At 43.4% G+C, this 23,200-nt stretch overlaps 1 protein-coding gene across 2 annotated transcripts in view; it reads right to left on the reverse strand.

Moving 5' to 3' along the window:
• The window catches only part of CABLES1 (Cdk5 and Abl enzyme substrate 1), a 72,707-nt gene that overhangs the window by 11,872 nt on the left and 37,635 nt on the right, over positions 1–23,200 (reverse strand). Inside the window, exons 3-7 of one of the 2 annotated variants that reach the window (XM_037379409.1) lie at positions 21,491–21,583; positions 14,622–14,699; positions 4,288–4,387; positions 2,634–2,790; positions 1,739–1,842 (exon numbers count right to left, since the gene is read on the reverse strand). In XM_037379409.1, the coding sequence (XP_037235306.1) occupies positions 1,739–1,842; positions 2,634–2,790; positions 4,288–4,387; positions 14,622–14,699; positions 21,491–21,583 (532 nt within the window). The remainder of the gene's footprint in view (positions 1–1,738; positions 1,843–2,633; positions 2,791–4,287; positions 4,388–14,621; positions 14,700–21,490; positions 21,584–23,200) is intronic. The other variant, XM_037379410.1, reaches the window with a different exon arrangement.

Below are 23,200 nucleotides of genomic sequence, written 5' to 3' on the forward strand. Positions count from 1 at the left end.
CAGCAATAACTAACCCCTAGAGAAAATGAAAAAGCAGGGAGACACCTGGCAATGCAGATGTATTCTAGATAAACGATGACAGTGATTTTAACAATTGTCCTTGAAGTCCATTTTTCACCTCTAAAGTATGTAGTCATAGCTCTGTCACAGTGGAAATCCCCAGACAGCTCCTTTTTGCAATAAGTAAGAATACGGACTTCAAAATGCTGTGGTTAACCCGCACATGGAAAAGGAGGGCATGGAACACCCACTCCTGGGCAGAGACCTGCCCTGCAGGACGCTACCCTGGCTGCTCTATTTTGACTCACCCAACCATGCCCATCTCAACACCAAGTTGAAAAGGGATCAAAGATCTCAGGTGATCCTAGAGGATTTGGATTGCCTGGCAGACGCTCACAGCCTGAGGAACCTTGGAAACACAACCACGTCTCCTAAAGCTATGTTTACTTTGGATGCTGGTTAACAATGCCTTTCTCTTTGAGGGCAGACAGTCCCCTGTACACGATAATAACCATATCAAAACCCAACAAATAATTTCCCACCCAGATGTAGCTGCCAAAAGGTTGACAATTTGTGGGTTGGCAGCCAAAAAGTAACTTGCCAACCCTTACAAGTAAAACTGGTTGAAAGAAAGCAGAGGACACACCGGACTTCCCATTTGCAAATTCAGCACAAACACAGCCCCAGAGCTCAATTAAGCCTTTCTGTGCAACAGGCAGAACACTTCTGCCAGCAAGGAGATAAGCTTCAACCTACAGAAGCCACAAAAGTGCATTTATTTTGAAGAAGGGGCACCCAAGAACCCTATTATCAAATAAAGACCAGGGTGGGGTCAGAACAGAACCTACAAAGCCCATATCTTTACATAATTTAACAGTTTCTTAAATAATATATTTTGTTGCAAGTTCAGCGAGAGCATGGACGACACTTTACATCCCAGTGTGGCGAATCCTATTTGTATATAGGTAAGAGTGCTAGGTCACCACTTCAGAAAAACCAAATTTTTCCCTGCTGCCTGCTACTACTTTGGATGTATAATTCAGACAGATTCATGCTTACATGCATACGACGGCACCGCATCTTGCGACAGTCCTGCCAAAACAGCACAGCAAAGTCTCCAGACCTGGTGCAACCGAAAAAAGGCTACAGAAATCTCTCACCGCAGAAAACGCCGAGTTAGAGCACTGATCAAGGAACAGTTACAAGTCTGTATTGTTACAGGTTTGGATACAGTGCAAAATAGACAGGCTCTGCTCGTAATTGCTACAATTAAAGGGAGGATTATCCCAAGGTGAAATAAATACCTGGGAAACAAATGCTCTACTACACACCAAAGTGCTGTTCTGAGGAGCGAATGATAAGCATCAAAACACAATGCAGCTTCATGACTTCAGAAAAACCCTAATGGGCATCCTCCTGTTTTATAACAGATGCCAATTAGAGGAAGTATAATTTTTCCTCTGAATGTGAAAGAATGAACGCATTGTTTGAACAAGCCTTTCATCTAAAGCATTTATGAAATACAGCAGTAATAAAAGCGTTTACTTTTGTAATACCTCTACGAGTTTGTTTTCACATGTCCTGGTAAGTAACTGTCATTTAGAACAAAGCATTCCAAACAGCTGTTATTAGTAGATTAATAATAATCTTCTTAAAATACAGCCAAACGTAACCTCGACCTTCAAAATATTGTTACCAAAACATATCTGTTCTACACCTAAGTTTGCATATCACTTACCATATATGAAGGAAATATTAAAACCCGCTTATGTTTGCCACATGGCCATTGGGGATCATCTAAAAGATTTGGGTCATATTCAACAAAGTCTCCCAGGTCACTACCTATAAAACGATGATAAAGGTAAGAAAGGAATTCATTACATCAAGGAATCTCTGGAGTTAATACAAGTGGCAAAGGAGTTCATAGATAACACACAAGGTGATCTTCATGCAAGATTTTTGAAAGAGTTGAAAGATTTCTCTGTATCTTGAAAACTCAAAAGTATTTCAATACTAGTACAATTTGCAAAGATGTAGAGGACCTACAGCTTACGAATTACCTGGTCAATGTGAATTTAGGGCTTAGAGAACTGCAAAATTATCTAAAGCTCCACAATGACTTTTATCCCTGGCAACAAGTTTTCACGTGTTTATGCAGATGTTTTGATTTGTTTCATTTAATATGCCAAAATACCTTCAGCATATATTGCTTTGGCTTATGTTTTGTGCCCGGTTTTGTAAACACAGCCCTTTCCAGCCTAATAAAGGTCACAAGTATGATTTACACCTTCAGCTTATGACTACCATGTTGCCACTGTAAATTTTCCATAGCAAAGGAACGTAACGATAAGCCTGACGCAGGCAGAACAAACAATGCCGGTGACAGGAGGAGGCATGCCGAGTGCCATCAGGGGCTGTCAATACCATCAGCAGTCTTGTTTACTTAACTTTCCATCATCTGTAAGCCAGCTTTGCTAAACAAACAGGGAATGAGCTGTGTTTCACCCACAACATGAGACTTTTGTTTAATTTAAGCAAAAGAGGATGCTAAAACATGACATGTGTCTGTCCTTCATAATAACTGCCTATCACCAGGGTACCCAAGGATATTAAAAGGCTTCTTTGGAAGTTACCTGCATCAATGCTCCCCTGGGTGCTGTTAGCTCTCGCCAAAGAAAGGCTACGATGGCTTGCATTGCGAAATTGGGAGAAGGATGAGGTGGAGTCTATCGTATTCCTCCGAGTTCCCAGAGCGTTGGTGGGGAACAGGAACTGTGTGTAAGAAACCGTCTAAAAAGAAAGTCAGAATCAACAGACAGTTACTCTCAGCTCAGCTCAGCCACAGCAGGATGTGTTTGGTGCATCTCAATTGGAAGCAAGGGAAGCCAAATAAGCAGAGGATTTTCTGGATTTAATAGTTAGGTACAGATGAATAAACACCAGTCACCTACATTTGCTTCAGTGCAGTCAGTTTATCCACGCAAAAAAAGCTTTTGCAAAGGCATTAATTCTTCAACAAAACAAACCCCCACACACAAGCTCTAATACACTGGATTTACGAAATCCTACTCAAGGGTCAGATTTAAAAATATGTCAATTTGGTTGGGTTTTTTTCAGTAGGCCTTCTCTGTAGCAGATTTCAGCTGCTTCTTTACTGAAACAGCATCATCTCTATGGGTCCTTCAGCACAGAGCTGCCAGATGCAAGTCACTTGAATGATGCTAAACTTAAGCACTTTCTCTGGTATTTTTCTCCTTTAGGATTTTGTCTGGCAAAGTCCTATTGGTGTCATAAGTGAGTTCCAGTTTATAGCAATGGTTGTGGAAGATCATTTACTACCTCCCAACATGGACTAAGTGTGAATGAATAAATTGTGACAAAATTATTTTTAGAGCGTACTGATTCTCTGCTTGTATGCTTGGCCAGGAATGGGCTACGCCTTGCTTCTCGTAGGTTTATTTTCCAAAAATAACATTATATTGAAGAAAAAAAAATGAGTCTCAGACTCTAGACTGGTTTACGAGGAGGTCAGAACAGGTATCAAATAAAACATGAGCTTTCATTTTTTTATAAGCTGCCAGATTGTCCTCAGGAATTTACAGCCTGTGGTCTGGCCTGGCACCTGGTTAGGTGAGCATACCATGTGAAGCAGCATTGACCTAGGGCCTTTAAATCCAGATGCAACAGCAGACTGGGTAAACTGAACCGTAAAAAGTAAATCAGACTTTCAGCAAAAAATGTTTTCATTTATGATTTAAATTGTCTCTCCCCTATATATTGTCTAGAATGGACCACTTTCCCTAAAGATTCATAACTTATTCTATTCAAGTGAATGCACCCTTGGATTTTGAAATACTCATCAGATTTGTACTACTGTCTTCCTGCTCTTTGGAAAAATACACTGTTAAGCAAAATTTATTTTATTTAATAAAACTGAGAGCAAACAGAATTACAGCTTACAGCTCTCACCAGAAATTATTTTCAAGCCTCTGACAATATACTCTGCAGTGATACCTGCTGACAGAGCCAGGGGAAGGCTGCACGATTCAGTAATGCTTTACAGACTCAGATGTTGCCAGAGGCAAATTTCCTCAAGGAGATAGAGTTGTTTGCATTGACAGCTTGGGCAGTCCTCCTGAATTTCTGCTAAGCTTATTTATAGTTTGCGCTTACTGCGATTTAGCTATTGTGTTATAGTTTGTGTTTATATTTGTGCTTGTTATTAGTTAAACCATTTTTTCCCTTATTACGTAAAACCTAAGGGAGTAGGAACTGAAGCATCCCCACCTTCCCATCTGCTCCAAGCTCCACACCTTCGAGACCAATTATCTCTTTCAGACACACTCCAGTAGAATGGCACTGGCGTCCACTGTCCAGCTTCACATCCCTGGAAAACAGAAACCAGAGCAGAAACAGCTCTTAATACACATGCCTTGTTCACCTTCTACCACCCAATGCTGAAATAAGGCAGCAGCATTAATCCAAACAGGACAATGCAAAGCACAGACCAGACAACTTTTCCAGCGGGCAGCACTTGTGTTGTCTAAAATACATTCCAGCGAAAACCCTCACCTTGTACCAGGTTGAACCTCACACCACACCTAAGGTTCTCCATCATTGGATGCCTCTGACGAAACCTGGCACTGGGAAGGAACTGGAAGTCATATACAGTTTGGGTGAGATTCAACAGTCTAGCTTGAACAGCTGACTGCCATATATCCATCAGACAGACAGTCCCAGGATACACACCCACGTCCCCTATGCCGTTGGGCAGAGGTAATTGCCAGCGAAAGCCTCCAGGAGGGATTCCTGCTCCTCCAAGTGCAGGAGAGCGTCCAAGCCCAGTGACCCTCCTGCTGGAGGCTGGCAGGAGAAACCCAGCTCCCCATCACCTCAGGATGGAAACCTGGGGATCTACTTTAGAAGGACTCAGCATCTTACACTTTGGAGGTAAATGCCGGATGCCTGAGACAACCAGGCTGTATCCTATGCTTTAGCATCACGACCAAAGTGTGAATGACGGTAAAAAAAGACTGTAAGCAAATCTGCACTCTGAAATGACAGCTGTACACAACTCCAGAATATTTATCTCACAATATTTTCCTGGCTGATTTCTGCTGAGGTCCAATCATGTGCTTAAAACTGTGGGAGAGATGCTGACACTGAGGCAGGGAGAAGCCCTGCAGGCTCTTCACCCGATGGCAGGGCTGGGCTGTCTCCTACTGTGTCTGCACACCCTGCTCCCTTGTCTTTCCTTTCCAACCTATCACGAATTTTATTTCTGTGAAACACGGCAGTTGGTGAGTGCCCAGTAAATCATGTATCTTACTGCTGGAAAAATGCAACATGTCTGTCTGCTGGAAAACATACTTCTGTAACAAAGGAAAAGACTGTATCAAGTTCCTAATCCCAACAAAGTGCTCTTAGTTTCTTGACTAGGGCTCACTTAGCACAGTGTCACATTATCGTTCTTGTTTCCTGATATCATGTTACTGAGGGGCTGGTCAAATAATTATGTAAAAATAACCCTCTGTCAGAAGCATGGGATTAGCCTCTCTGCTCTTGTGTCGAACATGTTTAAAGGAACTATTTCTCATACAGATAAATGCCAAATAGTAACCATTTCAGCAGGTCTTACCTACGAAACACACAACCTGAGAAACATCCCAACCCCAAAAAAATGAAAGTATCTGAATTACCTGAAATAATATCAGAACAGTTCAGCTTCCTTCCAATCAAAACCTTACAGACATAGAGTAAGAAATAATGCCATTACGACTCTGAAAACAAGTCACGGAGATATTTCTCCACGTAATAATTAACAGACAACGATAGATAACTCCATAATGCATCAAAAGAATATCCAGCACTCTTTGTAGAGTCGCCACAGCAGCTTTTAAAAAACAAAGAGCAGCTCTGGGGATGGAAAGGAAATCAGTGCTCAGGGAGCAGGGTCAGCTGGCACGCGCGAGCACACACGGGAATGACTCCTGGACATTAGCTGAAGATCAATGGACATCAATGCTTCCATTTTCCCATCTTTCTGACGTTTCTAAAGAAGATTTTACCTTCAGGACCCTGTGAACAACACTGCAGTCATTCCCCCTCATCCTAGATGTTTTGCAAGGACTACTTCACGTCTTCCCCTCCTCTATGTATGCTCTACATTTCTAGGTAGTGTATGATTGCTTGTGTTGTAAAACAGAGTAATAAAATACTACTGTTTGGAGAGAAACCTGTCCATAAAACAGATAATTAAACTCCCCCTCTTGAGGAAAATTGGTACTAAACAATGTGCAGTTTCTTATCTGCATATAAATGCAAAGGCTCATCCTGGCTTACACACATCCCCCTCTCACTGGTAGAAGACCTTGGTGAACACCTAATAAGAAATTCCCAGGCAACTTTACTGTATCCTTTTTGAGTTCTCTATCAAGTTGTTGCAGGACAAGCCTTGATCTTTTTCCCTCCCTCCCATTACAGATGAAAAACTCACGAATGCCTCAGCAAAGCTCTTGTTGGGAGAGCAAGCCCAAGGGCTGCCTGGCACAGCTGCTTCCTCCCTACACCCCCAAAACACCAAGAGCAACCAGGGAAGACCTTGGGGATACTTCCACTTTGCCCTTTCCAAATGGGTGAGCCTGGGGAACAGTTCAGGATGGTTGTTTGGGTACAGCCACTGCACCAGCACTGACAGCCACCACTGCAGAGTTCTTCAGGATACATGCCCCCAGCGTGGCACCACGGTCAGTGGGCCCCATGCGGCAGAGGCATATGGAGGATAAGCAGTTCAAATAACAATAATCAAGCTTTCACTGTGTTTAAGTTATTTAGATCACTGATAGGACGGAGGAACTGCACATACCAACATCCAGTGGTAAAAGGTGCTTTCAAAGAATGCAAAGAGACTTTCAAGTGAAGAAAACTTCTTTCCTCCCCTTCCTTATTTTTTATTTTCTGGTTTTATTTTCCAAAAGGGCTTTTTAACAAAGTTTTCAAGGGATTCAAGCAGACACCAAAAAGCAAAAATAAATCATGGGAACGTCTTTTTACTATCTTCACTTTATTGGAACAGGGAAAGCTTAAGGAATAAAGAAGATCAGGGATGACATTTCCTTAGGAGGTAAAATACTAGATCCCAGTTTCTGACAAAGTCTGGGGACTTACCCTGACTTACATCAATGTCAAGCTCTAGATATTCCATTTGTGCACACCATTTCCAGAAAACTGAGCAGTGTTATAAACTACACTCAAGACTAAACATAATGTTTTAGTTATCCAGGACTGCAGAAAAGAACCAGAAGCTTCTCCACCCAACAAAGTTTACAGATTTTCTTGGAACAGTACCAGGTGACTTGAGATCCCAGATTTGTTGTGGGATGGTGAAAAGTTTTACTGAGCAGGTAGATAAGGATCAGAACAGGAAATCTCACTGTGCCTTTTATTAGTCAGGCCAGGATAAACAGACTGTAAGTTGGAAGCTGTTACCTTTGGAAGTGTAACATTTCTTTAATGAATCAAATGTTACGCTTTGACGTGATCTACAAAGCCCCATGCAAGACTCCTGCTGGGCACTTGCTCTTTAAATGACAGCAACAGCTGAACACTTTAACCTGTGAATAATTTAGGAGGTCATTAAATATTAAATAGATTTCTAGATACATGAAAAAGCCTTCTGCTTATTGGAAGATTATTAAAAAGGAATCTGATAATTGTTATTTAGAGATGCAAGTCTTTTGTCACTCTATGCTTAGTGATTCCTGACTGTTGAGAATTATTCTAAAACAAAAAGAAGAAAAAAAGAAAAGATACTGTTCTTACCTGTCACTGTAAATTTCTACTTATTATCTCTGTTTATAAGGACAAGGACAGTGACAGCTTTGGAAAAGACGTGCTGCCAGCCAGTCCAGCAGCTGATCTCCTGCTGCCTGAGACTGCCTGCTTTAATTGACTGAGAGCTTTCAGTTCCTAATGCCATGACCGCTGCTTAGAACAACTCCAGTGGCAATTTACAGGGAGTGGAGGTGGAAAAACTCCTGGAAAGATGGCTCTAATGGGCCAGTAGTACCCTTCTTCTCTCTCTAAACATATTCAGGTGTCAGCACTCTGTCCTGATGTTTTGCCCAACACAGAGTAAAGTTCAAAATTTAAACCTATTAGCTTCTGGAGAATTATTGTTTAATTTCAATCTAATGGAAGAAGGCAACTCACACAAATAAGCAACAGTGGCTCTATAAATTTTATACATCAGATGATTAGTTTTGAGAAGTCCTGGGGGGGCGGGGGGGTGTACCCAGATTTATGTGTCTTTCTGTAAAGCTAACAGGCACTTGGTTTTGGTTTTTGTTCAATTTGGGAGAAGGAGAGAAAATGGGCAATGGTAAAGAAAAGCAGGGCTATTTCGGTTTTCCTGTTATCAGCTAAAACCAGGTAGTTATTCTTCCCCAGGCCTACAGAATGATAAATGCTCAGGAAAAGCACTCGAGATTGATGACTTAATCGAAACTGCCTCGCATACAAAAATCTGTTGGGGAAGAACTGTGAGGAACTTGGTAACTAATCGGAAGGACAGAACAGAGTATCCTGCTTTGCTATGTGCTTATTGCTACTATACTTATAGCAATTTAGAGGCTTTCACTTCTGTAAATATTCCTGTTTTCCACACTCACTGCAATGCTTGTTACCTGACCTGCCACGTAACTGACAGCAGGGGTGCGGCGTGCAAGACAACCTCACCAAAATGCTTCATTTTGCACACGACTTACTCAGTTTAAACACTGAAGATGAACAAAGATTTCAGTTTAGGTAACAAAGGCCACTGGGAATGCCTGGCCTATGGACTCGTTGATCATTGTGGCTACATGTTATTTGGGGTGATGGTATTGAGAACCTCTTGCTCTCAGCATCACTGAACTTACTAGTATTCTGGTCAGCACTTAGTTAAATTAAAAGTTAAATTCAGCAGTGATTTATCTTCGGAAACTGGATGAAGCTGGTTTGTAGCATTTCTCAGGACACAATTCTTTTTATCTGACGACTTACTGCTTTTACTTCAGAACGGCCTATTTCCTGGATTTCTATCCATTCAGTTACTCATGTTGCATTATTTCCTTTAACTGGAGGCAAGTTTAGTCAGATGAATACCTATATTCTTGTAAAGACAGCAATATTCAGCAGCTATGCCTGCTGCATGTAAGTTTCTAACCACTTAATTAATGCAGTGACATGAAGAATAAAAGATGAGGTGAACTGGCTGGTTTTATAAGGACATGTACTATGGGATGCTCTGGATTTTCCATTCTGTAGCTCATCACGTCCAGCCCCAATGGCAGTCAGTCACTGCCAGCCCTGCGGCTGAGAGCTGAAGGTAAGACCAGCCATGCTGCAGTGCCACATCTGCAGAGCGACACCACCAGATCTCCTGCCCCAGGTCCTTGAGATTCATCGTCTGGGCAGGACTTCACAGGAACTTGGAAGCTCTTAAAAGGTTTTTACAACATCACAAAACTAAGTAACATCAGAATAGCTATCATTTCAATCCGTGAATGTTTTTGCCATTAACAAAAACAAGCCTAAAGAGTTCCTTTTCAAAAACACGTTTTTAAATTATGAACTGCAGCGATGCATGCCAAAGAAAAAAAGACAACACCACAACAGAACCATAAACCCAACTAACTGCGCTACTTTCGTTTCCTGGAGGAAAGACAGTATGGTACCTTCATCCTCCTCTATAACACCTCTAGCAGTGATGGGCAGACACTGCCATCACCTTTTTCGAACCTTAAAATTCTAGTGAGAACTGGGTTGCTCTCAGTTGGCTGCAAGCATATGCAGCACTTTTCCGCAGGCCACATGGAGCAACTCTGACAACATCCATGAGGACTGTCAGAGTCGTACCATCTCCTTGGAAGTTGAAGAAGTGGTGCCTAGGGAAGTTCCAAGAGCAGGCAAGCAATGGAGAATGGGTTCCCTTTTTCCCCTGCCAAGGAAATCTGCCTTTTCCAGGGTAGCTCCCTGGAGGCAGAGCTGAACTTGGTCCTTCTTCATCCTGGCTGGGTCCACACGGAGGGTCCACAGAATGCCCTTGCACAGACTGTGCTGGGGAGTGCAGTGGGCAGAAACCTGCAGGCACATTCCCTTGCAGCCAGCACAGGGAGTGCTCACAGTTCCTCCCTGGGGACATGTGCAGTGACCCTAGACCCTGGAGCATGACCTGACTAATGGCTAAAAGGCTAGTATCTGCTGTGTCTGATCCCCAGCTCCTGTCTCAAAGGGCTGAAATCCAATTCACCTCAAGCCATCTGGAGCCCATCTCCAAATGAGTAATTCCTTCAATTCTTGTTTAATCCATCTGCGAACAGCTCCACTCTGGTCTACCATGATACAAATCCCCTCTGAGGGTCTCCAGCAGGTCAGCATGCATTTGTACACGCATATGCTGAGCACAGTGTGGTGGGGCAGCTATTTGCTACACATGACCTGAGGCATTTCCCCCTGTCCTGAAGGAGGAACAGCACCAAGGCTCAACTCCACTTGCTGTGAGCTTCCACTGTGATGGCCTTTGACAAAGGAGGTATGCACCACAGCAGCTCAGGGGCTGCACAAAGCACAACGCACGGTAACTCTCGTTACATCCCATTTTCTGCCTATCTGCAGAACTAGATGTGGATTAATTCTCATCTCCTTCAAGAAAGATATAAAGCAGATGCTGAGCCAGAAATCCAGTTTCAATACCTTTCACAAAGTAGCTCTTCCATCTTTTGAAGTATTATGTTTAAATAACTGAAGAATAGTATTACTATAACAGTATGTATGAAGCTTCAAGTTTGTAAGTATTATCAGAGAATACTGGGGTGTCAACATGATCCACAGTATAACATCAGTGAATGGTGAGAAAGGAGAGGAAAAACAATTTTTACAAAGCACAAATGCCTCTCCACAATGGCAAAAAAGGTTCAGTAGTCACTGCTGCATCTCCTCATGTATGCATTTTGTTTGTAAACTTTACCGCAAAATATCTTGTGTGGTAATGGCATGCCTGTTTCACAGGTGAGCAAGATTTTATTCAGCAGAAAAATTCAGATCATGAACACCCTTTAGCCATGAAAATTTCCAATACATTGAAAGAAAGAGTAGCAACTGTACAACCTATCCTGCAGTACCACCACTAGCACCTGAACTGCTTTGCCTCTAACCTGTGCATCACACAATGACTTGGTCTTTTATAAAAACATCATGAAAGCCAAGCATTCAGACATTATCAGGGCTGCTGGATCCTGTAGGTGCTACCTGCCTCTGCAGATCAGTCTGCAATGATAATGAGAGTTTCTGTGTGTGTGTCTGTTATTTTAGTAACAGAGACAATGACACCACTACAGTGCCCTCAGTGCAGGGCAACCCCCTCATCACTGCCCTTACGTCACCACTCAGCCCCGTGTAGGGACTGATGACTTTGGGCTGTAGGATACTGGGAGCCATGGGAAGCCAGCAGGCAAGATGCTCAGTGCCTCTTTCAGCTCCTGACCTGCAGTATAGCCTTCCTTACATTGCTTTCACCTGGCTATGTCTGCGCTCACAGCTGCTCTGCTTATCTAGATGGGAGAAGAAAAGCAAGCTCTGGTCCTGCCCATTACCCTGCTCTTGGCCATGGGAACAGCTGAAGCTGTGCCTGTCTTCATGTCACCAGCAAAGATACTGGCAATCTTAAGGTAGTCAGACCTGGAGAGAACTGATGGCCCAGATGCACAAAAGTACCTGCCTCCCAGCAGGAGATAACACATCTCAAAACCTTTGTCAATTGAGTTTTAACTCTCCCCTTTTCCCTTGCACAAAACCACTATAAGCTAAAGCATTAGATTTCCATCAGATACAAGGTACAGATAAAATTCTGATGACAGAAAACTCTAGTGATTACTTTGTTCACAACTTCTTTCTCCCCACCATGTCACTCTTTGCTTTGCACTTTTTGCTTCTCTTCACTCTAACAGAGAAAACTAGACAAAGTAATTCCCCTGACACATGGCATCCTTCCTTCTCAGCCCCAGCAAGTACCACCAGACCAGCCTTCTGAAACCGCAGGGGGAAAACCTTACCATTCAGCACCAGCAGCCTCTGTGCCACCCTGGAGTATGTTTCCCTTCAAAGCCTGCTGCCAGCCGCGCTCCGGTAAGCTGCCAGCTGCCCGGCTGCTGGGAAGGGGGATTTGGGAAATATATTCCAGGGGACAGCTCAAACATCATCCTGTCATGTACTTCCATGGCTATCCTCCTCACGCACCTCTGACATCCATTTGTATTTGGACAACCACTTAAAAACTCTCTAATCCTCACATTAGATGGGGGTTTGGGGAGGGCTCCTGCTATTGTAGCTTGACCCTGGCACAAGGGGTGGGAAAACACCACAGTCTAGAGTACACTGCTTGCACCTCACTGGTAAGGGGCGATGCTGACCCATCCACCCTGGCCAAGTACACAGAATTTAGCTGTGACTGCAGGAACTGCCTTCAGACAGGTTTTTAAAATGGATCTGTTAGTGCAGTTTAGCTGCCAGCATTGATACAGTAGAGCTCTTCTGTGCTGCCTGCAATACAATGGAGACTGGCAGCCTCCCCAAAACACAGCTGCGCCTGGAGATTTCCTCACTGGCTGCAGTGCCCTGAGTCAGAGCAGAGGTGGAGAAGCAGCAGCAGCTCTACCATGTGCTCCTCTCACATGGAATAGTCCCCCCTGCACGCACATCTACCCCGCTCTCCCGCTCCTGCCAGGGCTTACTCCAGTCTGATTGCAAATGTGCCCGTGGTTCCCTGCAACAATTTTTTTCTTTTCCTAAACTATTCAGTAACATCTACAGAACATAAACCAGGACATCTTGCCTAGGGACAGACATAAGCAATCCAGAGATTCAAAGAAAGCAAAGCTAAAGGATGCCGTCACTACAGCACTTCAAAAGAGTACCAGTGTCTCTTCCCACTCCTACCACACATCCAACCTGCAACGAAGTAAGCAAACACTGTGCAGCCTGAACAGAGTGGCTACAGTTTATGCTACACTGCCTCATCTGTCCTTTGCACCAGCTGTTCCTGGAAAGGAGGTGCCAGTGAATTGTTTCTCTCTTCCTCTGATGCTCTGGAAGAAACACAGAGGGCATTTTTTTTTTTAAATCTTGCCTTTTTAGCAAAGGGAACAGGGCTGAATTGTTTTGTACTAGCACTTGCTACCTTCTCATCCCATGCCCTTCTTGCTGCACAATGCACAAGCATGGTACAAGGTATTACATGCTGAAATTTAGGTTTGCAGCTGGGACTTGTTACTGATGTAATTTAGAAGGTATAATCAGTCATCAGCATTTCAAAATATACTCAATTTTCAATCGAGAGGCCATTTCTACAGAGCAATGACCATAAATGAATGACAGTATACTCAAGAAGAATGAACAAAGCTGCCAGTCAATAATTTGCCTGACGTGTCATCCCAGTTTAAGGGAAAAAAATTACTGCAAGTGACCCGACAGCAAGTCAACTCTCCTACAAAGGTGCCTCCTTTCCTTTGTGCATTAAAAATAATCTCCCTTTGTTTTGAATTACGGATGCACAAGCAGCTTGTGGCGAGTCATTTTCCCGAATTAAATATATGGCTGCAAAGTACAAGCCAAATGCATCTTTTATGCACTGGGTAAGTATGACTCCAGACGATTTGTCGGTCTTTCAAACCCACCTCAGTGTATCAGCTGAATACTTCCCCAAATTCTGCACCCTGTAGGCGCTGAGATGACCCCAGCCAGAGGCAACTCTCAGCTGCCCGCAGTGGCCACGCTCCACACTCCTCTGCCCCAGGGGCACAGAGCTGCCGCCGCCACCACTGCCCTTCCCAGCCTTGTGCTGAGCCTCTGAAGGCACCCAGCAAACCGTGCCCCACAGCCCGCATGGCAATGTCCCCTAGCCAAAGCCAGTTTCTTCCACTTCTGCGGTTTCAGTGGAATAGCAAAAAGTTTTCTCCGTCTTTGGAGAACTGCTTCAATCTGAATAAACTTTTCTATCAAAGGTCTAGTGTCTCAGCACATCAAGGGATGCAAGGCAGCTCCACGGATGTTGCCTACACCAGAACCAGAGCCTATATGGCATTAGGGCCAAAATAATCTGTTTTCACTGACTGAATGATCTGACCAATGGCTAAATGTACACTAAAAGGCTATTATGTTTTCATCCAAATATTACTCTATAGTTCTGGGAATCTAGATACAGTAGCATCATGTTTGCATGAGAGAATGTGAAAGCTAAGACTGCTTATAAAATAAAAATTGTGCTGTCTAGAGTACTTGTTTTGTCGAAGATGAGTGAAGGCAAAAGAAACGATAAAAACAGTGCATTTTTCAAGAACATTGATTTCAGGGGGGAATTTTCTCCAGTGAAATAATCAAAGATACCACAACACATATAAATAACCTGGGGACTGAGAGCTGCAGTTTTAACTTGGTAATGTTCCACAAGGTAAATATATCTAAGTGCATTTATCTTTTCTCAGAGCAGATATGTAAAAGCATTAGCCTCCATCATGCTGTTGTCTGTTATCAGGTCTACATGCAGGCCCAGAAAGACTATGTAGTATGTGTATAAATATACATACCCGACTTGGGTACAGTCTCGATATGGCAGCACTGAAAATATGCTACAGAAGGATCTTCTGCTGCTGATAAGGACTATTCTAAAATATAAAAGAAAATAAAAGAAATCAAAGACTAAAATTTAAAAATCTCACCACAATAAGCAAAGCAACAGATGTTACCATTGAGGAATTAATAATTGTAAAACTTCCATCACAGATGATTTGTCCCTCTTCTTTTTTTATCTTACAGGTTGGGTATCCTGCTACTGAGTCTCTACAGAAGTGCTGAAACCTGTGCCATACATTACATAGTGAATGAGTAGTGGACTTGCATCCCTTCTACAGAACTTTCTAGGGAGAACTGAATACATTACTTGGAATCCAGGAGAGGTGTTTTTCTTGTGGAAGGAGTTCACCCAGAGAGGCAAGAGGCTGTTCTGACAATTCACCGCTATGGCTGAAACTAAACAGACAAACCCAGCAGCAACCCAGGTGACACACACCACCAACCACCTTTGGTAAGACACCATGACTCTGTGGTTGGCTTTATTGGACAAAGAATTTCCAGCTGCTGGTCATGGCCTTTCTCTGCTAAACCAAAGGACTCCCTTGATTTTCAGCTTCTTGTTCCTGAAATAGCCTGATTCATGGATGAAGTCAAAATTTGCCATTATCCTAAGCTTTCAGATCCTTTTGCTGTTTTCCAGGTTCCTCCTTGAGTCTTCTCCAGTTTTTCCCCCATCACCCTTCTGGCTCTTTGGGCAGTATCAGTGGCCTCAGCAGTTGCACAGATGGCAGACAGAAACATCACATCTTTCAGTCTTACCTTTCAAATCAGTGCCCAGCCCTGACGACCTGCCAGCCTCTGTGCTCAGTGACCACACCAGCCCTCTTGGTTATGATGTCACATTGACACTCAGACACGACTGGGACACAGGCACAGATCCCATAGCTCCTTACCCCTTCTCCTCCAGCGCCACGTCTATCTCAGTCACTAACGGTCAGGGATGAATCCCACCTCCCGTAAGCATGGCTTGCCTTCATTCCTTATAGGCAGGTAGCTCAGGATTTGGCTACATGAAAGCATACAGTACCTTATCTCAGAATACAGGCCACTCACAGCAAACGCCTTATATTTTTAACCAGTCTCCAAATCTCTGCATCATCTGCAAAGTCACGGTGTGGCATTAAATCAAACCTTAGAGTAACCTATCCCTTTTACAGCCACGCTGCTACCTTCAGCCATGAAGCTCTGACATAATCATTCAGCAACATCAGAACCACCTTGAAGTCAAGATCCACTTTCCATAAAACTGCATGAACTGCCAATAGGTACATTATTATAGTTTTGGGAGATGCAGATTTAGCAAGAAGCCAAGAGAAGCTTGATCAAGATGTAAGACATAAAAAAATGCCAATAAATAACTGATTGTTTATAAATATACCCTCTTTCCTTATTACCTTCAGGACTCTGACAATTGTACAATGCACACTAAAAGGACCCTCCTTCCCTCTAAAGTTGGCCAACAGGCTGCATCCCCTCGAATTCATCTAGGACACAGTGATGGCAATTTGTGCCATCTTCTGATCTGATTAGAGTTAGAATTTACTAATGTTTCGCCTTTCTAAAAATCTCCACTTGGGTCCAAATGCTAGCACCTACTGCCAGGATGCTTGTCAGGGCTATTGCACTTCCTTGCTCTGCTCTCCAGCATTGGTTTTTCTGACATTGTGTGCCACAGATCTGTAAGTGAGGATTTCACCTGAATTTTTCAACCTTTGTCCTACACTGGGCAAAACTGGGCAAAAACCCCTAGTGAGCTGTTTTGTTCCTGACTGTTCGAACACCATCATATGCATCTATAAATCTTGTAGCAGTTACGCTGCTATTAAAACACTATTTCCTTAAGGAACCAGCTTACTCATCGTTCCTGGAAAAGGTTTAGAACCCCAAGAGAGCTGCTGCATGTAATGCTTGGAAAAATGCAGAATGATCAATTTTCCTTCTCCTGGATCGTTCTGTTACAGCAATCCTATTTTCTTCCTTAAAAGCATGTTTAAAAGCAAAGTGGTATTTGTCCTTTAATAAAGGAGGGTTTCTAATAATAAACATGCATACAGCATTAGGACATTATCCTGCAGCAGATAAAGTATGATGTCATCGTTTGTCTGAATGCTGCAATGGTAAGTATCTCAGATCCTATAAGATTGTGTCATGGTGCAGCAGTAAGTTATACAGCAGGGGGGAATAATTTTTCACATTTGAGAAAGGCAATCTACAAGCAAAAAAACCTGGCATATGATTAATTTTGTGCTTGCCACTGTTTATTGCTGAATGGTTGCTACTCACAACAGCTTGCTTGTTCACTGGAAGCCTTGTTTGCTGATGTATGAAACTTGGCACAGGTTTCAAGACTGACATCAGAAAGCATCTCTGAATTTGGAAAACCATGGTACGCACTAAGCGTATTCCCTCCAGTCCCTCTGGTTGCTTCTGGAAATACAGCTCTTCCACCAGTGCCCTACACAAAAACCCCTCATTTCTTAAAACTTGAACAGAAAAAACAATGGTGCTTCTACGTCCACAAGCAAAGACAACAGTGGGAAGTTACCCCGGAAAACTTGCTCTGTGTATCAGAAAGAAATCAGACCAGAAGGTAAATAAAAAGCCCCCAGCCCAGCCTCAGGTTTCTTCAGACTTCTTTCTCTTGGGACCCAAGTATTGCCTCTCTTTCCATAAACTGAGGGACTCTCTTTACATAAAGATCTCCCAGGCTGAGCAGGAGAGGAGCCCATTGCCTCCACTGCCATGATGCCACAAAACCTTATCTGCAGAGCTGCTGGAGGAAGCTGGTGCAAAACAGCCTTAGGAGCTGGACTGGAAGAAAAGCAGGGAAGGCAGTGGTCAGAAGCTCAACACCGAGGGATAAAACAGCATTTCATTTAGAGGTCTGGTGACAGGCAAGGAAAAGAAAAAAATTCTGAAAGCCTGCAATGACTTGCTGGGACAGAAAGTCCAGAAACTTGCCGTAAAGTATGCTTTGGAGAAGGTGTGGTGGAAGCCCGTTGCTGGTCAAGAAAATCCAATTATTGTTTATGGGAGAAAAGCATTTTCCTGGCTTTCAACTCTTCAACAAAGGGCATCTATGATCATGTGCAGCTCTGAATGAGTTATCTTCGACATCAGAAGCAGCTTGAGTCAGAGCAGGTTTATGAGCCCTGACTGCCACTGTGCCACCTAGACGTGTTTAAAATCACTTCCTGAAAAGGTTTTAACTCTCTAATCATCACATTTCACCAAGAAGTTGTACTAATTACTATGGTGCAGAGCAACCATTATTTTGCAGGAGAGCTCTGACAATGTGCAACTGTCTGAGACTGTAAAAGCTAATCTTCCTACTTCTTTAAGGAGGTGTATGTTATGAAACTAAAAAACCTTACTGAGCACAAGGTGCTCAACAGAATCAGGAATTCGCTTAGCTTGAAGAAGAATAATGTCTGGGGTTTTTAGCATCTGCCTAGGTTTGACTATGTTGAAAAGGCTGTGATCAGGCAACGTGATATACATGCAGAATACTATAGCCGCTTTTCTCATACCTGACCAATGATGTCTGACTACCAGGGCTTTGCTGCCCTGCACGCAAAGGTGTACACAGAAACCACGGATGCTGCCTGGGTAGCAGCCATCATTTTGGATCCTCCCAAGTCCAAGCTGGGGCTATGGGAAGGTGGCTGAGAGTAATTATCAACTGTGAGGACAATGCAAACAGTCAGCCTCTTAAAAGCACATGTGTGTGCATTTCCACAATGACAAGGGCTTAGATCTGTGTGCTAACAAAAAAATTAAGAAAGCAATGGCATGGGGGTGGGAGAGGAGCATTGTTCTACTGCTTTTTATCTGCTATATAGGATGACTGTAGAAATGTTCTTGTCCCGTTCTCACCACGAATTTGTTTGTTCAGCTGGCTCAGGTTGCTGCTTTGGTGGCCTGTTACTGCTAGATCGGAAATCTGCTTCACAGTAAGGGAAGATAGCACCAATAATGCTGAGTAAAGTGGGTAAAACCACACACCGGTGGCTACGTGTGCTAATTTGTATGTCAGGGCTGACTTGTCTTTGTCTTTTAATGGGAAAATTAATTTTGTGCTATTTTACAAGAGTGCTTTGATAATACAATCTAGGAAACGCAATTTTCCAGCTCCTTTAATAAGCCATGTCCTAGAAATCTGAAGAAACCGGTTTAACCAGTGCCCAGAACCATCAACAGGAAGCTTTACAAGGACTGCCTGATAAGCTGCGGTCTGTGTATAGGTGATTTTCCTCTGTGCTAAATAGCTGAACTCTTTTTCCCACAGCCAGTCCTGCCTTGCTGCTGGACTCCTGAAGGCTGGACCCAGAGCATCATTGCTCAGCACATGCCATCCCTGGGGCTGAGGGGGAAGAGCTCTCAGTACCACAGGACAAGGACATGTCACTTTACAGGTTGAAAGCCACAAATAAGGGCAGTTACCAGAGAAAGGTGCCCTGAGCTATCATCCACGCTGCAGTTTTCTTCACTGTCAGTCACAAGCCAGTAAAACAATTACTAAAAGCGCTAGCTATTTTATAGCCCAGCTATCAACTTCACAATTCAAAAATACATCCTGTGTAGACAGATGCTTTCAAAGCTGGGTTCCTCAAGTTGAGTGAAAGGTTGACATGCTGTGACAGAAGGGTCAGGACTTCTGCAGAGAGCTCAGACAGCCCAACTGCAGCCTGGCACACCACCTGTGTTCTGCACGACCGTGCACAAGCTGCCTGGGACGAGGTCCTGGGCATGGGAAGGAGCCCCACAAGGGTTTTCTATCCACTCCAATACCTGTGGCTCCTCTTTGTCACTGGGGAGGACACCAGCTCTAAATGTCTTGAGGTACTTATAAACTTTGTTGATTTTACGATGAACACATAAAGCTGATCCACCTGAACTTCAAGGTCCTTTTCATCCAGAATGCCTATTAACTTCAGCAACTGCAACACCACCCAGATCTCTCATAAAAACAAGGTATGCGCTCACATTACTTATTGCTAGACTTAGCTGGCCTTAGGGGTGACACAAAGTATTGACTTTGCATTTTATTTTTAGCTAATACTACTGTGGCTCTTTGTCCATAGGATGAAAAGCACTTCCAAAACTGTCTATCATATGCTAATTGTATCTGTATGCTAGATAAAGAGATCTTCACTATGATTATGAAAATATTCTGGAAAACTGTGTCTGCTAATAAAGATAAGAAACCGGTCGAATAACAGAAGCTTTCGCACTGTCTTCTCAGCAAAAAAACCCAGTTATATTATCAGACATAATGGCTGATCTATGAATTAAGATAAAATGCTGCATATATCCTACAAATACTTTTTTGCAAAAGATAAGAGAAAAGAGTTTATGAATCAAGTATTTATTCATTTTTTTGCAGGTAATGTTTCTATCAGGCTTATGCATGTATTTTATAGACACATCTCAGAAATTACTCGTTCTCTGTGGAATTTGCATAATAACTTACAAGTATTTTGTGCTGTAAGAAATTCCTAGAGCAAACATCTATTTATGCAAAAAACAGACTAAAGTTAGAGGGCTGCTTTTCGGCATTTGATTTCCACATGTATTTGTTGTAATGACAATAATCAGCTGCTAGTCAAACAACAGTCAACAGTTCTGTATGCGTTTGTTTGCTGTAAGAGCTGTTTCTAAAAAGCCGTCATCCCACCTTCTGCAACGTTTATGTTGATTACTACCTTTCACTGCATTTAATTGTATGTCTGAGAACAAATGTGAGGAAAATTTTGCTTGAGCCAAGTAACACCTACCAGAGTTCAATTCATAAAACCTGTGGTTCAAACATAATGTCACAATTTCTATTGACCTCATTCCATGTCTGATGGAGACCACAGGCTACACGCACAAGCTGGTCCACAGGAACGTACGTGGTTCACACCCATGGCAGCTGTATGCGAACAGGTACGTGCATGGGTCAGTTCTCAGTGGGAGGGTTTGGTCTATATGCAACCTGTTCAGGTAGGCTATTGCAAACCTATTCAGGTTTGGAAGGACAAGAATAAAAACGCAAGGCACATGGGGAAACTATCTTGGGAAAAAAAAGCACAGAGGGCAGATGTCTTCTTTATAAGCAGGGAGGAGCTAGTTTCACTTCCGAGCTGGATGATACTGCAATAAAGAACCTATTTTGCTGATGGGAGCATGACGACAGGCACCATACCTCTGCAGTACGGGAAGTCCCAGCCGACCGCTGCTGTACAGGTCCCACCAGTGCCTCTGGCTGCCATCTGGGCAGTGCAGGTCCCAGCTCGGGGGTGCTGCGGCCGCAGCTGCACCCCTCGCACATCCCCCAGGAGCCCCTCTGCCTGCGTCTGCCCTGAAGACAAGGATCCCGCTCCTCACCTTGCCACAGCCACCTCCAGCCGCGCGTTACCCAGCCAGCACTTTGTATCCACTAACAGATGTTGAAGTATCATTCACTTGTTGCTAAACTTGTTCCAGGCACGTTTGGCCATGTGCCCCTCTCACACTTAGCACCTGGCACTACCCTCAAAGAAAAACAACCAGATTATGCCTAGCTTACTCTGACAGCACCGCGCGTTTTCCTTTCACGCAGGGTATTTGTATGAAAGAGACACAGGTCTTAAAAATCTATGGGCCAGCACTTCCATTGACTCGTACTTCCCTCGAGGAAGGAGCATGCACTGCAGCCTGCACCTTCACAGACTATTTTAAAGTCCATCACATTCAGTAAGCGGCAATGGCACGCTGTGCTCTTGCACAGGGATGCTGACCCTGCCCTCCCCCTCGCGCCCATGGATTGCCTTTGTAGAAGCAGCCTTTGCATGCACAGTACCTGCCATTTCTGGTATCATGCTGCCGCATGTTCTTGATAAAATGAACCTTCTTGAAGTTCTTTGGTCTGGGTGATCCTGAGAGTGTTCGACATCTGAAAAATAAATCACGGGGAGGGGGGGGGGAAGAGAAAACAAGAAAAGGACTCAGTTCTCTGCTGTACGGCCAAGAAGTCTACACAAAGGCAGGAAGGAAAGACAAGACAAATGATTCAAGTCACCCTGTGTTAGGAATCAGCAAGAACAATAAAGACAATAAGTCTGGAAATGTGACAGCTCAAATAAAAAAAAAATATTTAAAATAATTGTAAGAAAAGGCACCACCACTCCTCCCTTCATGCAAAAAAACACATCATAACAAAATCTCAGCAAAATAAAACTTCCTGTAATGGCCATGACAGCTTAGCCCAAGCTTCCAGTGGAAAAAAATTAAACCAAAATAAAACCTGATAAATAAGCGATTTTCCCACCACACCAACACCCACACATTTGTATAGTCCTCTGCTACTGACAAAGGGGCTACTGAGGAAAGTTCTCTCTTGTTTTAATTTCAGAAACATTTAAAATCTCTCATTTGCAAAGATAATTCTGATTATTTTTAACTCTAAATATTACTCTTCACATTCCTGACAGCACAAAAATACCTGAAAATAAAATAAATTACCTCAGGGAAAAATTAAAAAAAAAAAATAATCACTCTTCAAAACATTAATCTTTAATTCTATTTTACATCTGAACGCACTTTTAAAATTGCAGTTAGAGAAAGAAATTGCCAGAAGGAAGAGAAATGAGACAAACAGCAATATCCTCCCCCCAGCTTTCAGCCTTGCTCTTTTTAATCAGCTGAAACCACAGCACATGTGAAAGCTTTCTCTGTTTCATCTCAGTGCTGTTTTGTTGCAAGGCACGGCAGAGCGCGCAGGCATCGGAGACCTCCCGCGCTCAGTGCGCAGCCAGGGCTGCTGGACTGCAGCTGCAGCGTCATCTGTGGGAGCTAAGGGACAAGCATCCTCGACCGGTGCACAGAACCAGCACAGTCTGTCTGCATTGAGCCTCCCTAACCTATTTTTTCCATCCTCTCCTATGCATCGGCAGAGTTCAGCAGCTTCCCGACTCCCACAGGTCCTTTTGTGGGACTGAAACCACAGACCACGGGTCCCAAGCCACCAGGGACTGCCAGTCCCTGCTGCTGTACCCAAAAGCCATCATGCTGCAGGGATGCACCCCAAGACAGGGACCCCATTGCTTTGCCATTTCTGCCTTCCTCCTGTTAGTAAAATCCATGAGATTCCCTGACCGTCTGGTCGCAATTAGCTCTGTTAGCTTCTTCACGGGAAAATACCACTGAGAGAGGTTCTACCACCAATTCTGCAAATTAGCAAGTAAAAATACTGCCTTGCAAACCATACTTCGTGTTTATCTTTGCCAATTATACATGTTTGAATCAATTATGAGAATGCTCCGTAACATGCTGGCAAGCATTCAGCAGCAAGCTTTGTAGAAATAATCAAGCCTTGGTAATAGGCCAGTTAGTACAGCCTCTGCTATTAAGTCTTTGCTTCGAGGTGGGGAGAGACAGCCAATCTGCAAGTGGATAAACAAATCTATAGGCTAAACACCGCTGCGAACCAGCTGAATTACAGGTCCTAAGATAAAGAGACATGCAAAATTAAGCTGTTGCCTCGCCAAACAGCTGACCTGAAAGCATACCA

Source organism: Falco rusticolus, chromosome 3, assembly GCF_015220075.1.
Source record: "Falco rusticolus isolate bFalRus1 chromosome 3, bFalRus1.pri, whole genome shotgun sequence".
Taxonomy (NCBI): domain Eukaryota; kingdom Metazoa; phylum Chordata; class Aves; order Falconiformes; family Falconidae; genus Falco; species Falco rusticolus.